This window comes from Galeopterus variegatus, unplaced genomic scaffold, assembly GCF_000696425.1.
Source record: "Galeopterus variegatus unplaced genomic scaffold, G_variegatus-3.0.2 Scaffold89, whole genome shotgun sequence".
In the NCBI taxonomy this organism is placed as follows: Eukaryota; Metazoa; Chordata; class Mammalia; order Dermoptera; family Cynocephalidae; genus Galeopterus; species Galeopterus variegatus.
Window position 1 is genome coordinate 447,182 of NW_007726200.1, and position 16,716 is coordinate 463,897.

At 33.2% G+C, this 16,716-nt stretch overlaps 1 protein-coding gene across 1 annotated transcript in view; it reads left to right on the top strand.

Moving 5' to 3' along the window:
- The window catches only part of CAPZA2 (capping protein (actin filament) muscle Z-line, alpha 2), a 46,329-nt gene extending 29,818 nt beyond the window's left edge, over positions 1-16,511 (top strand). Inside the window, exons 5-10 of the mRNA XM_008581009.1 lie at positions 2,485-2,691; positions 4,355-4,434; positions 8,557-8,635; positions 11,097-11,168; positions 14,191-14,253; positions 14,997-16,511. Of these exons, the coding sequence (XP_008579231.1) occupies positions 2,485-2,691; positions 4,355-4,434; positions 8,557-8,635; positions 11,097-11,168; positions 14,191-14,253; positions 14,997-15,137 (642 nt within the window). The 3' untranslated portion in view covers positions 15,138-16,511. The remainder of the gene's footprint in view (positions 1-2,484; positions 2,692-4,354; positions 4,435-8,556; positions 8,636-11,096; positions 11,169-14,190; positions 14,254-14,996) is intronic.
- The last annotated feature ends 205 nt before the right edge of the window (positions 16,512-16,716 follow it).

Genomic DNA, 16,716 nt, shown 5'->3' on the forward strand with positions numbered 1-16,716 from the left:
GGGAGCGGGTCTGCACGTGGGATCCGAACCCTCGGGCGGGAGCGCCGCCGCGCTTCCCAAGCGGCGCACTATCCAGTGCGCCACCGGGCCGGCCCTATCACCATTATTTTTAATCATTAATGGAGGTGTAGCAAATAAGACAAAAGAGTGAGAACTTGTAAAGCTTGGAGAAGAAGAGGAAACTCTTTGGTGACATGATTTATGTACTTAGGAATACCAAGAGACTCTACTAATATAACCCCCAACCAAAAAACTGCTAGACTTAATAATAGAATTTGGTGAGAGGGCTGAGTTTAAGGTAAGTATACAAAACTCCTTAGCTATCCTTTTTTGTAGCATGTAAGTACCTAAAATGTGTGTGTGTGTGTATATACACAAACATTAATTTAGGAATAAGCTTAACAAGATAGGCATAGGATTATAAAGAAAATGGTGGTAGTCTTGAAACATATAAAACAGGTTCTGAACAGTGGAAAGACACACCACCTTCCATTCTTAGAGAGTTAAATTATTTAAAGGTTAATATGTGAATTTTAGGCAATTTGAATTAGAATTGTGATCAATTTTTTTAAATTGGTCAATATTTTTGTAAAGTTTATATGGGAGAAAAATGCATGCTTGAAATAACCAAGAAAAATGTGAAGAAAAAAAAAGAAAGAAAGAAACAGTGAGGGAGAACTGCCTTATTAGATAGTAGATGTTTTATGACCAATGTAAATTCAAGTCAGTATGGCATTGTATGGAGTAGACAAATTAATCAGTAGAGCGTTAGACTACCAGAATTTAGTCTCAGAATATAGTATATGAAAATTTTTATACAGATATTGGCACAACTAGTTTCTATCAAGAAGAAAGTTAAGTTGAATCTCTGTCTCACACAATACACAGAAATGTCAGATGTATTAAAAATTTCTAAAATGACTACAATTTTAGGAGAAAATGTAAGAATCTACATGTACAATATAGGGGCAGGGAAACCATCTGAGACTGGAAACCCAGAAACTAGTAAAGAAAGATGGATATTTTACTACATACATATTAACGTTTTTAACTGTAGAATGAGACAGATACGTTAAACAAAGAATAAATTGGTAAGAAAAAAGCCAACCTAGATTAAAAATACTAGAATATTTGCTCACAGAAGAGTAAATGGCCCACAAACATGAAAAGATGTTTAGATCTATTAGTAGTCAGAGAAATGTAATTAAATAATGATATCTTTTATACCTATCAGAGTAAAAAAAAGAGCTGTAATGCCTACTGATGGTGGAGATGTGGTGGAAACATATTATATATTGTTCGTAGAAATATGGAATGTCACAGCCATTTTCTGGAAAGCAATCTAATTGTGTATTAAAATATATAAACCCTTTGCTGCCCCCATCACCACTGCTGAGAGTCTGTCCAGTAGAAATAAAAACATCAGTATATTAAAATATGTGTACAATACTTATTTCACCATTTTTAACATGCTCCTCCCTCCCCCACCCTCCCAAAAAAGAAAAAAGGCTGGAAATAAAGAGATGGCACATCAATAGTGAATTGGTAGAATAAATTATATCTGCATCATGGAATATTATGCAACTATTAAAAAGAATGGTGGGAAGTGTATCAGTTGCCTTTGAGGATTGCCATAAGATGTTTGCGTTGAAAAAAGCCAGATGCAGAAAAGTATTTGTGTATGTATGCACACGTGCATTTTCATTCCATTCTTGTAAAATCATGACCCAAAAACCCCTGCATGTGTATACATAAATAGACATGTATGTATTTATGTAGGATTGTATGACTATGAAAAAAAATTTAGAAGGATACTTTCTAAGTTGTAACATGATTTAATTAGAGGAATGGGGAAGTTGTAACATAGGTGGGGAGTCAAAGATTGGAAGAATTGCAAAAAAAGGAAAAGAGGAGGAATTTAAAAAATCAAGCAGAAAATATCAAAATTATCCATATATAATTTAATGTACTAAATGAATAAATTAAAGTTTTTAAAGTCAGTGGTTAGTACATAAGAAACTAGAAGCAGACACTTCAGACAGATGAGATTGTGGGCCCAGGAGCAAGGTAGAGTACATTGAAGAGGATTCTTACTGAACTAAAACCATTCTTGTAACCACCCTAATTGAAGATATATCCAGTTTCTTAGTTTGAGGAATTAGAGCCCGATCTCAGAAACTGTAAACCATTCTTAAAGAAAAAGCTGACTACAACAGTGTATTAATAGATGCATTTTTTCACTGAGTAGCTAGAGGTTATATTGAGAGAAAATCTAATCTGCACTGTATGAGAGTAGCCTCATTGTCATTGTAGTCTACTCATTAGAAATATTATATAGTTGTACCACATGGTTAAACCAGTTGCTTGGAGTAGCATTGTTTTATAGCTTTAAGAAAAAAGCCTAAGCGAATATATATTAATATATATCAGTACTTAAATGCTGTTTTAAACCCTTTTTTTTCTAAATTCATTCTATTTTTGAAGGTATTGATAACAGAACATGGCGACTTGGGAAATGGAAAGTTTTTGGATCCAAAAAACAGAATCTGTTTCAAATTTGATCACTTAAGAAAGGAAGCAACTGATCCAAGACCCTGTGAAGCAGAAAATGCAATTGAATCATGGAGAACTTCAGTAGAGACCGCTCTGCGAGCTTATGTAAAAGAACATTACCCAAATGGGGTCTGCACTGTAAGTCATCAGTGGGCAGCTTTTTTCTTTTGTGTCTTATATAAATGTGACAGAATTTTTATGATCTGAAATTTATAGTAATGTACAGAACTAATATTTTATAACTTGTCACTTTTCCTATGAAGTAAATGTTTCTAAGATTTTTTTTTTTTTTTTTTCAAAAAATTTTAGGTAGTCAATAGACATATTATGATAACTTAAAATGGAAAAATGTTTGTACCTTGAATTAAATTCAGGTAGGAATTCTAATACATTGATTAGAGCAGCATAATATGATGAGATTCTTTAATCTCATTTTCATGACTCATCTCAGTAAGTTTAGATCAAATTTCTTTTTATTATTAAGTTACAAAAATCTTAGAACAAATAAATTATTTGGAAGTGAAGTCATGTCCTTATGTGTTTCATAGTCACATATCTTGTGTTCTTTATGTGGTTCTTTCCTAGGTTTAACCTATTTTTATATTTTCAGGATGAAATATGGTAGAAAGTAGGAATGCTTTTCTTTTTTTTTTTTTTAACTTTCATAAGATTGTTTGTACCCAGACAGGCTTTTTAGTGCCCCCAATTTATGCTTCAGTGGTCATCTTCATAGCCAGAGTGATCTTTTGAAATGTAAATCAGATCATGAAAATCCCCTGCTTGAAATCCTTCATAGATTTTCCATTGTACTTAGGTTAGAATCCAGGCTTCTGAACATGGCTTACAAAGCCTTGTGTACCTGGCCTCTGCTTACCTCTCTGACCTAACACCATACATCCTAGTTTATACTTGTTTTCCCAACGTAATTATTAGTATCACCAGTAGCACCCCATATTTCTCAGAAGTTTCCTGGTTAGGGCAAAAATTCACATGGTATGGTTAAGTATCTAGCTCTCAATAATTATTTGAGAAATATAGCAACATATCCTGAAATATCTTATACATTCTTTGAACTATAACTTGTTGGTTAGGATTATTTTGGAAGAATAACTCCACAAAAGTAAGGGAGTAGTTGAGTTTAGAGAATCCTCATTTGTTCTTGGGGCATTGAGAGGTAAAAATTAGTTATTACTTTTAAAGCAGCAGGCAAGAGGGAACATCGTCATACATCACAGGCATTCTCTTAAGTTATAAGTAAGTTAGCTTTCTCACCCTTATCCCAATACTTTTTTAAATAACTAGAGAAGTGGCAGCTCCTAAGATTGTCAAGTGAACAAAAATAATAATCAAAAGCTAGGTCCAGGTTTTATATTCATGGAAATAGCTAGATTGGTACCTATAATTTATGTTTTAAATGAATTATCTACTTTCTTATGATAAATTGTCTACTTTATTATGTATCCATATGTTTAGATAAATTACTTTCTTGGAAGGAAAGCATGATATATCTAGGATGTTTATGAATATTTTAGAGTACAGTTAGTTTTACTCAATAAATTATACTTTATTAATTGTGAGCTCTTCTGTGATCCACTAAGAATTTGATTAGGTGTACGTATTTGAGAACTTGTCTTTCTAGCTGCTTTATTAGAATGAACTTCTTTATTAGAAGAACTTTGTGTTCTTCTATGTGCTCCTGCCAAAGTGCTGTTCAATTTTCAATATTTTATAGATGTTTAGAGTTGGACATTCTGTGGCCTCATATTCATTCTCATGCTTGGTTATTTTTTTTGCTAATAAGGTGTATGGCAAAAAAATAGATGGACAGCAAACCATTATTGCATGCATAGAAAGCCATCAGTTTCAAGCAAAAAACTTTTGGTAAGTTAAAATTTTGTTTATTGGGGAATTTTGACATTGTTTATATTCTTTGCGGTTCTTGCTTTAGTGATTGGGGCTATACTTGTTTGTGTACGATTGGCTATGAATAACCTAAACATGATCTAAAACTTTAGCCTTTTGATATAAGCAGGGTTTTGCTCCATAATTGGCCTGATCATTAAAGGTAGCAGTAAAACCATCGTCATTCAGTGAAATGAGTGTGGGAGAGCATAGTATTTTGAGAGACTGAGGGAACATGTGTACCTGTGAGCAAACCAGTTGGCAGGCCCATATGCTCACTCTGAGCAGCAGGTGTTCCTGAGTGAAACTTAGATGGGGGAGGAGGACAGAGGTAATTGTGAAGCAAAGAACAGTGATTCATTTGTTAACTTTGGGAACTCTGAAATAGATGTTTTTATGGGGATTGCTTTGTGCTTGATTGGCCAATGTGAGGAAGTAATGGCATGTTTTATACAAGGAAGCAGATTACAATCATGCCTTGTAATTTTGTGTACAAATCATTTGATTATTCCTTATGAAAATCTAGGCCCCGAAAGCACTGACTTGCCCTATTAATCTTGGACCTTCAACAAGTTATTGATCCTTTTTATTCTTAGACAAGACCATTTCTGAGATACCACCTGTTATAAAATTCTGAGGTTCTCCAAAACTTTATAAGTTTAGAATTGAATGAAATCTTTACCTTTATTTCCTTTTTTTGTTAGTGTGTGCAGAGATCATCATAAGTATCGTCATATTTAACTTTTTAAGTATGTTAGTCTTTGACTCATTAGCCAAGTTGGTGGGTGGTGCTTTGAGAGTAAAGTAACAAGTATCATTAATCCCTATGGGCCAGTTTGGTCCATGACCCAAGGTTGCTCCATTGCTTAACCATCTCAGAAATAAATGCAAAGTTACAAGGATAGCCAATAATATTTGGAGGAATGCAGGTCCATCATCACTGAAGGAAAATCAATTCCATATGTAAACATATGCCTTAATAACAAGCTGTAGTTTCCTAAAGATTCTGGCATAAAGAGTTATTTTATGTTATGAATTTAATATAAATGTAGTTTCTCTATTTTAGGGCTAAAAACTTGTTGCTTTAATCTGCTAGAATCCTAAAGCGATAAATCTCAAAATTATTACTAATTTATGCTGTTTGTGCCAGGAAATGCATAATAAAATCAATCTTGTTGAGATTGAACTACTATTAAAAGAAAGTTCTTATGACTAAGTTTTACTTTAAGATATATTGGAGATGCTATAATAAATTTACTAATTAGTTTTCAAAAATATTTCTTTGAGCTTTAGCATAAATAAAATGAAGAAAATGTCTGTCCTTGAGTTTTTTATTGTTACTACTTTGCTTTACATATTTGAGTATTTTTTTTCTAAACCACCACCGCAAACATTGTATCATTAAAGTTAAAAATAATTTTCACTTTCTGAAAAAGATAAGGGAACCCTCCTACATTGTTGGTGGGAATATAAATTGGTCAAGCCATTGTGGAAAACAATATGGAGGTTCCTCAGAGAACTAAGGATAGATTTTCCTTATGACCCAGCTATCCCGCTACTAGGTATATACCCAAAGGAAATGAAATCGATATATCATAAAGACACCTGCACTGCCATGTTGGTCACAACGCTCTTCCAATAGACAAGAGATGGAATCAACCTAAATGCCCATCAACAGATGAGTGGATAAAAAAACTGGTATATATACACAATGGAATATTATTTAGCTATAAAAAGAAATGATATTCTATCATTTTTATTTAGCTATAAATAGAAATGATGTCCTATCATTTGCAGCAACATGGATGGAAGTGGAAACTACTATGTTAAGTGAAGTAAGTCAGGCACAGAAAGACAAATACCACCTGATCTCACTCATTGTGGAATCTTAAAAAAAAAAAAAAAAATGTGGTTCTCATAGCAGTAGAGAGTAGAATAGTGGTTATAAGAGGCCAAGATGGGAAGAGGGTGGGGGGAGGAGAAGTGGTGGACTAACAGGTATAAAACTATGCTATCTACCCTAAGTGAATCATTGTACAGTATATGCATGTATTGAACAACACACTGTACCCCCCAAATATGTACAAGTAAATGTTAAAAAATAAAACCAAACCCAAATTTCAGTAAACACCAAAAAAAAAAAAAAAAAAAAAAAAAAAAGATTTTCACTTTCTGAAAAAGATAAATTTTATGTGATTTTCCAAAGTGCTAAATGTCATGGCACAATAATCTCAGTAAAATCTAAATATTTCAATGTAAGAAATATACTTCAATTCACCTAAAATATAGGTAGAATAAAAATCAGAAGAGACTAACATTGGATGTTTCTTGGATTTCTCCAGAGACCTTCTCTTCTTGGTCTGTCCTGTTTTCCTGGTGTCTAGCAGTATTACGGGCTTAATAAATGTTTGTAAAATAATACATATTATATTAATTTAATTATATTCTGCTCCCCCCCCCCTCCCCTGCAGATTATAATTAAAGGCTAGGACATTTCAGCTATTTACTCTACTGAAGAAAGGGTACTATCCACTCGGCGACATTTACAATTACTATAGTAATACTTTTGGAAGAATCTTTTGAAATAGTTCTTGTATTTTACCATTACTTTGTTTGGAATTCCTTTTTTTTTTTTCCTTTTCACAGTCAATGATGGTATATGTGTGTTGTCATAATAATCAGTAATGTATATGCGTAGAACTCATGAGTTGCTTGGTACTAATACCTAAATAAAAGGAATAACTTCCTTTGGAATCATGAGACAAAAATGAATAAATAGGGCCGGCCCGGTGGCGCACTGCTACGGTGCGCCGCTTGGGAGTGCGGCGGCGCTCCCGCCGAGGGTTCGGATCCCACATACAGACCAGTTCCCGCTCACTGGCTGAGCGAGGTGCGGGCGCAGCGCCGAGGGTTGCGATCCCATTGCCAGTCCCGGTCTGGTACGGGCGCGACACTGAGGGTTGCGATCCGTTGCCGGTCACGAAAAAAGACAAAAAGGAAAAAAAAAACAAAAAACAAAAAAAATGAATAAATATAGGTTCTTTTTCCAACTGAGCTTCTTTGAATAATCTTGGATGAGTCACTCAAAATCAAGACATGTTATAAAATTCTCTTGTATTTTGTAAAACATGTACATTGTTCTATAATGGTTTTCGAATGTTAGGTGTTAACCTTAGGTATGGGAATACTATCATTCTACAGAATTTTATGATTGAAGAGACTGTAAGAATATTGAAAGGAACACAGAACTAATTTGATAGCAAAAGCCAGTATAGTGATCCAGTTACCCTGTGACTATTGTAGAACTATATCTACTGTTCAAAAAATCTATCAGGTATTAATTTGCATATCAGAATGTCTGTAGTGTACAAAGAGCAGATAGAGGTGAAAAGAAAAGGATGGATTATAAAAAGGCTGTCAAAAAGAATAGGATAAAATTTACTACTGGACAAAAATGGGTAACATACCTGTTGTTTATTTGTAATTTCTCAGTTTCCTACCATGAATATGTATTAATTTGTGTACCAAAGATCATTTCAGGAATCGGCAGGAGAGTGTGCCTTTTATGTGGAAACTTTAAACCTAAAATTGGAAAGGGGGAAGAAAATGTGATGTTTATAACTATAGCTTTCACACATTTACTAGCCATTCTTTTAAAATTATTCGATACTTTTTATCATTCAGTAGATGTTAAGCTACCCGACTGTATTTATGAAAGCCCCTGATAATTTGAATATTTATTCAGATATTCTTAATTAAAGCATAAGTGATTCCATGAAGAAATAGCTTTAAAAATTTTTCTCTAAGAAGTAGCGTATGATTTAGTTTTGAATTGTGTTTTAAGACTTAGCTTTAGAATTCTGTAGCTATATTCATTATGTAAGTCCTTTCTTATCAGTAGGATTTAAATTAAATTCAATATGTCTGATAATTAAACTTAACCTTTTGATTCTTTTGAATATTTCAGTGATTAAAAAATGAATGTCCAGCATTCATCCCCCACACTCTTTCATACTACAGCATTACATTTAAATCTGAAACTTAAAATTGATTCAAATTATTTTCCCTACCTTATTTACAGCTGCTGTTTTTATTTTTAAGGAATGGTCGTTGGAGGTCAGAGTGGAAGTTTACAATTGCTCCTTCAACCACTCAAGTGGTTGGCATCTTGAAAATTCAGGTATGAAATAAAAAGAATTTGTTTATTGACATCTAGATGATTCTGAACAGAGAAACAACTAATTCCTAAGTTTATGTTTTTGTAGTACATCATACCATTCCTTTTCCAGATCTTTGTTTTGGGGTAATACGAAGAACAAGTAGTGCTGTTTTTTGTTTTTTTTTTTTAAAGATGACCGGTAAGGGGATCTTAACCCTTGACTTGGTGTTGTCAGCACCACGCTCAGCCAGTGAGCGAACCGGCCATCCCTATATGGGATCCGAACCCGGGGCCTTGGTGTTATCAGCACCACACTCTCCCGAGTGAGCCACGGGCCGGCCCCAAGTAGTGCTGTTTTAAGTCTTCTACATAACCTTGACGTTTGTTCCCTAGTCATCAGACATCTACAAAATAGCTGACAGATCCTAAATCACAGCTAAAATTAGATGCTACCATTTGGCCTGATCTCCATACACTTGTTCATCCAAACGTCTTCTGATTTTGAGTTGTGCTCTTCTGTCATCTGAATTGGGTGGAGTTCGGTGCAGTTTAGTATTAATATGAGAATACTTCAAAAAGTTTGTGGAAAAATAGAATTAAAAGATAATACAAATCTTTGCATGAACTTTTTGAAGACCCCTCAAATTTGTGTGTGTGTATCTTTTAAATATCTCCTGTACTCATATTTGGCTTCTTACATGAAACCCACTATAATTGAGTTGACTCTTAATGTAAGCTCAGATGTTTATGTAGAAGAACATTTGATAACTAAGACCAAGTATTTGAATATAAGTATTACCAAATAAGTTAAATAAAAGTACTGACTAATCTTTTTCTATCTTGGTTCACTTATTTATTTAATACATTTGTTGATCAACTGTCATTAAGGGTATTATGCTAATAAGAGCTGTAAAGGAACAAAGATGAATAAGACACAGCTGCTCTGTCGTCTTACTCCAGTATACATTTCTAGTATTATACAGCATTGCTTTTATATCTTGGTGCCTGTCCTTTAGGGACTAGAGAACAGAAGTTAAGAGCATGGATTCTGAAGCCAGACTGCCTGAGTTTGAATCCCAGCTCTGTGAGTTATTAGTTATGTGACATCAGGAAGTCATTTAAGCTCTTTGTTTGCTTCCACATTGGTTAAAAAAAGTAAAAGGTTCATATGATTGTTTGAAGATTAGTTAATATGGCATAAAATGGTTATAACAGAGCCAGACAGAGTGCCTGATGAATGGTAGCCATTATTGTTACCGTTATTCTTTCCTTCAGTTACACCACAGTAGCTCTTACCTGGATAATTACATCAGTTTCTAAAATGGTGCTGCTCATTGGACCAGAGCTGAGAGCAGTGATTGTCTGGTTCACAGATCCATCTTTAGCACTTAGTATAGTGCCTAGTATAAAATTGATACTTTATTTTGTTGAATTGCTGAGCCCTCTGACATCCCTTAATTCATTTTGCACATTGTCATCAAAAAGATAATTTTTTAAAAATTTAAATCTGGATATGTTACTTGTCTACCTAAAATCATTTAGTGATAAACTCTTACTTAATAGATATTCCAGATATACTTGCATGGCGTACAAGGCCCAAAGTTGACTTGTCCGCTACCTATTTTCTCCAGCTACCCCCTCCTATCCCCACCTCATGTACATTCCAACCATAAGTACCTCCAATCCTTTCTGAAATATATTGTCCTTTTTAACCTTCAGAGAGAGTTCGTAGTATTGCTGATGTACTTTGTACATACCTCTTACCATGTTGTGTTGAAATATGAGGTCAGGGACTATGTCTTTTAAAAAGCCATGTAGGGCTGCCCGGTGGCGCACTCGGTAGAGTGTGGCGCTTGGGAGCGCGGCGGCGCTCCCGCCAAGGGTTTGGATCCTATATAGAGACCAGTCCACTCACTGGTTGAGCGCGGTATGGGCACGACACCGAGGGTTGCGATCCCATTGCTGGTCGCGGTACAGGCGCGACACCGAGGGTTGCGATCCCGTTACCGGTCACGAAAAAAGACAAAAAGGAAAATAAAAAATAAAAATAAAAAGCTTTGTATCCCCAGAACCTTATGCAGTAGCAGTATTTATAGTAATCGCTCAGTTAATGTTTGTTAAACAAATTCATGTCTGTGAATTTGGGGAATTAAATGGTTGGTGGGAATACATAAAAAAAAGAGCAGTGTTTGGGAGGGAATATTGTGAGCTCATCTGGGGTTTAGAATGGTATGTGGTAAAAAACAACAAAACAGTAGTCCAGCAGTCAGGCTAACGGAGGGCTTGCCTGAATAATTGCAGAAACTTGTGACTGGACTAAAGGTGGGAAGATTCTTGCTGGAGTTTGAAAGATCTTAAGCTCAGCAGAGAAGTCTAGGGCTGGAACTGAAATTGGTAGTCATTTGCATTGATATGATTGTTGAAGGAATGAGGATTTTGATGATTCCTATAATGTGGTTTTTGTAATTTCTTTTTCTAATAGGTTCATTATTATGAAGATGGTAATGTTCAGCTAGTGAGTCATAAAGATATACAAGATTCCCTAACAGTGTCTGTAAGTAATTAATTCCACAATAAAATTTAAACAACCTAACACTTCATAAAACCAGCAACAGTTCTGGAATTAACGTTTTAGGTAATATTTCTGTTTCAGATTAAAGTGTTTTCAGATAGATTAAAGTTAATAAGTAATTGCAAATCTGTACCTAACTTTTTTTAGCAGCTTTATTGAGATATAATTTACATATATAATTTACATTCAATTCACACATTTAAAGTGTAAAAATGCAATGATTTTTAGTGTATTAATAACAGTGTTGTTGCAGCGATCACCACAGTCTTAATTTTAGAACATTTTCATGTTTCTTAAAAGAAATCCCATACCTATTGAGCAGTCACTCCCCGTTCATCCCAGCCCTTTCCCCAGACCCCTCCCAACTCCTAGGCAACCACTAATCTACTTTTTGACTCTATGGATTTGCCTGTTCTGGACGTTTCATATAAATGGAATTAAAATGTTCATGGAAAAATAGAATTGAAAGATAATATGAATCATTTCATGAACTTTTTGAAGTACCCTTATAAATAGGACTGGAATTGCTGGATCACATGATAACTCTGTGTTTTAACCTTTTGAAGAACTACCAGACTTTTTCAAAGTTCCTGCACCATTTTACAGTCCCATCAGCAGTATGTGAGGGTTCCAATTTTTTTCCCACATCCTCGCCAAAACTTGTCTTTTTGATTATAGCCAACCTAGTCAGTCAGTTTGAAGCGACATCCTGTTGTGGTTTTTATTTACATTTTTCTTTTGACTAATGTATTAAGCTTCTTTTTATGTGCTTATTAGCCATTTGTATATCTTCTTTTGGGTAGTGTCTATTCAGATCCTTTGCCTATTTTTCCATTGCTTATTCGTGTTTTTATTGAGTTGTAATTGTTGTCTATATATTCTAGATACAAGTCTAGTATCAGATATGTAATTTGCAAATATTTTTATAATTCTCTGTGTTGTCTTTTCAGTTTCTTGATTGATTGTAGAGCAAAAGAGTTTAGTTTTGAAGTAGTCCGGTTTATTTTTTCTTTTGTCACTTGTGCTCTTGGTATATTAATAGAAGAACCATTGCCTAGCACAAGGTCGTGAAGATTTACTCCAGTGTTTTCTTCTAAGAGATTTATAGTTTTAGCTTTTACATTTAGGTCTATGACCCTGTACCTAACATTAAACTGTATTGTATGTTTTCTTTCCTCTTGCTATTTGGATTATGATTTAAAGAAGTTTTTCTTAAGTTCAACTTTCAAATTCAAGAATTTTTGAACTTGGTTTTATTTCCCCACAGAGTTCACATATTCTTTCCATTGCATATGCAACTATTTCCTAATTGAATTTTTTTTTGCCCCAAGGATATTAACAGTATAATATTAACATTGATATTTTCCCATAAACATTTGTATTATGTATCTAAAAGTACCAGTGTATTATAAACATTAACTGCTAATTAATATACAAAATGAGCTAATTCACAAATATTAAAGAAAAATTCATTTTTAATTTAAAAAAAATTTAACCTTAAGAAACATGTATGAATGTATTAGGCCAGATGCTGAGAAGAAAAGGAACTATATTTTAAAAAATGTTTCATTAGCACTTAAGTGATTTCTTCTTTTGTACTATGTGGTACTCACTTTGCAAAATTTTCCAGTGAAAGAAACTCACTAATATCTAGTTTTCTGTGAGACATTGTATTGTAGTTATATATCATATATAATTATCACATGTAATATTATTTGCATAACAAGGGTACTTGGTACTATCTTCTTTGAGGAGTTTGACATTGAGCAAAGATTCTTCTTAAGAGAGATTTGTTCATAAAATTGTAGACTGTGTAGTTGGGAGACATGGTCATAGTAATTAAACTTAGCTATTATGCTAGTTTATGTTTATGCTGAACTTTTTTAGGAATAACCATTTTTCACTTTATAGGATTTTCACTGTTTTTTTGTTTTTGGAGAAAGAAAAAACTTACTCCCATTATTTAAATTGTGTATGTGTGTATGTATACATATATACATATATGTATATATACGTGTGTGTACATATATGTGTGTATGTATGTGTGTGTATACGTACACACACGAGAGTACTTTAAAAAGTTAATGGAAAGATTTATATTATATTTTAATTCTATTATTCCACAGACTTTTGGAAGTACCCTTGTGTGTGTATATAACATATATAAAGTAAGTTATTAAAGAATTTTCCGGGCCGGCCCAGTGGCGCACTGCTACAGTGCGCCGCTTGGGAGCGCAGCGGCGCTCCCGCCGAGGGTTGGGATCCCACATACAGACCGGTTCCCGCTCACTGGCTGAGCGAGATGCGGGCGCAGCACCGAGGGTTGCGATCCCGTTGCCGGTCCCGGTCCAGTACAGGCACAACACTGAGGGTTGCGATCCATTGCCAGACACGAAAAAAGACAAAAAAAGGAAAAAAAAAGAATTTTCCATTGACCCCTTTGTTTTTTTAAAAATCTAGATTTCCGTTAACTTTATTATTAGGAAAAAAGTAAACAAATCTATATTTTGTCATGTTAAACATTTTTTTCCAGAAAATATTTACACAGTGGAGTAAATTCACCTTAAACTTTAAAATACACTTTTCCTAATTGTTTTTTTTTTTTTTTGTCACTATGGAGGTAAATATTGTTCAGTATTTAGATAAAGGTATTCATTAATTAGAAATCTGTGCCTAACTTCTTACCCATAAAGGTTGTCTGTTGGAATGCATGTTAAGTATTATAACTGAACTTTTCATCAATGTGTAATATTAAGATTTTACTTTCCTCAACCATTTAAACACTGAAACCAGGCACATTCTGCAGATTTTGAAATATCTTTGCCCAGTTTCCCTTGGACTTGGAATAATTGATCTTACAGTATTTTCCCTTCATTTGTCATAACTTCCATCTGTGTTATTTATTAAATTATAACATTTCATTAACCATACATATATTTAAAAATAATAGTGGTTTAGTTTTAAATTACTATTTTATTTACTTTTGGTTTTGTTTTTCATTCAGAATGAGGTGCAAACAGCAAAAGAATTTATAAAGATTGTAGAAGCTGCAGAAAATGAATACCAGGTATGATTTTTTAAAATATTAAACAATCTATATTTATTTGTAAATTAATGGCACTGAAATTTTAATTTCAGCCATAAGCCTGAAATTTTTCATTGTTTCATTATATAAGATATAGTCTTTTTGTTGTGTGTTTGCTTTTAGTACATGGGCAAACTTATGAAAGTATAGTCAAAAAACTGGCAAAGAAATTGAATTCAGTTAAGATTTTATCTTTTAAAAATACTAACACGGTTTTAGCCAACTGTAATTTCTGAGTATTGGTCAAAATATGCTAAGATTTTACATGGCCATTTTGTTTCTGATTGGAAATTTTAATTTCCTAAGCCATTTGGATTATGTGAAATCTACTTAGATTACATTTTATTTTGTGCTCTGCTTTTTACATTATTTATCAGCTTCTAAACTATACTCTTGAACTTAAGTATTAAATTTGAATTGGATAAGTTTCCACCCCTCAAAAACAGTAATTTATAAATTGTTCTGACTGAAACAGTGAAATAGATTCAAAATGAGGACACATAAATATTTAATTTACAATTCCATTTCATTAAGTTTAATAATTATGTAGTTTTCCTTTTAGCTGCTTTTAAAAAGCTTTTTAAATTATGTCGGGATTTTTATTTGACTTTAAAAGCAGTGAAACAGGCTGCTTAAATAAAGGTTGTTCTGAAGACATCTGTGTGTTTTAGAAATTGTTCTGTTCCTTTTATTTGCTTTAAACTTCTAACTGCTGTTTTTCATAGACTGCCATCAGTGAGAATTATCAGACAATGTCGGACACTACTTTCAAAGCCTTACGTCGACAGTTGCCAGTTACACGCACTAAAATTGATTGGAACAAGATCCTTAGCTACAAGATTGGGAAAGAGATGCAGAATGCATAAGATGAACATTGCATGACTGGATCATTTTAGTGTCTTTGCGTTAAAAAAAAAAAATTATTGCAAAAGTATTCAGAACTGTCAAGCTGCCCAGTCAGATGGGCTGTTGCCATTTAAAATCACTGTAATTAATTAGTTTGGTTAGAGCACAAAGCTTAGCTAATCAACCATTATTTTCATTTCTTTTGTTCAAAGAGGATTGAAAATCAATTTAGTTTAAATGTCTTTTACTTTTTGTTATGCTTTTCTTTCTTACAATGAAGAGATGATTCCTCTAGTTTAAGGTTAAAAGTTTTTGAAGTGTTTCAAAAATATTTTACTTACTGTAACCCTAAAATTGTTGTCTTTTGGTTTATAAAATTGGGTAATTTTTGATATTTGCCCAATTCTTTTTAATGGGGTCGATAATAGACGTTTTAGTTTAAGGTGGTTGATGGATTTAGCCATATATGCTGCTAAAGATATTGTCTACCTTTTCCCCCTCACCTCTTCCATTTATGTAAGATTGAGATTAGAGAAAAAGCATTTTCTATATCAGTTGTGTTTAAACCTCTCAAGAAGGTTATTTAGCTAGCTTAGTGTTTAACTAAACTTTTTTTAAACAAGGCCAAGGTCTTATGCTGTTTTGAGATTCTGAAATTAAATGGAAATACTTATTTCAGAAATGCATTTAATGCTTTTTTTCTTGTGATAGTTATGCAAATTAGCTTGAATTCCATATTTCCCTGAGTTATTTTTATCATAAAGCCACAAATGTATTATAACAAGGCAAATTGTAATATATATAATCCTGAACTCATGACCATGTCTCAGTTTATTTTTTTCTTGAATTGAAAAGTTCTGAAATTCAATGTGATATTAAAATGCAAATTTTTCTATTTATTTGAGTAGAAAATCACTTACCAGCGAGTCATATACTATTTTAAAATACTTTCTTCAGATATTGTAATTCTTAACTGATTGTAAATTAGAAAATCTGGGAGTACATATGCTGTGCAGTTACAGTCTAAATTTTTCCATCTTCCTATGCATCATAAGCGTGTTTGTAATATTTTAAAAAATAGATTTACATATACTACAGGAATTTCAAGCCTGTGGTAAATATTAGTATTTACTATAGGGAGTGCAGTGGATTTATGGTTTCATTCAGCAGAGTATTGCTTATTATACTTGAGTGAAATCCTTTCCTCACATACTCCTGTAGATGTCTGGGCCTGGAATTTTTTTTTTTTTTAAACCACTTTTATTATGTACAGTAAAATATTTCATTAGCTTGAATTGTATAGATTTTTAAAAATTCAATGAAAGCATGTTTAATTTCTTTTTAAAATCACTGTTGGGCTTTGAAAGCATTAAGAATATAATATGAAATTATGACATTTTTGGCTAAATTATTTTCTCTTTAGTTTTAAAATACAAGTTTTGGCTGTGGAGATTCCTAAAGAAAATATATTGGTAACATTAGTTATCTGTTCCTTTTTTAAAAAAGACATATTCAAAAGTTTAATGATGATTCTGAACTAAACACTAGATGAAACTGTAATTAATTACCTTAGTTGTATCACTTGGGCCAGGGTGGGTT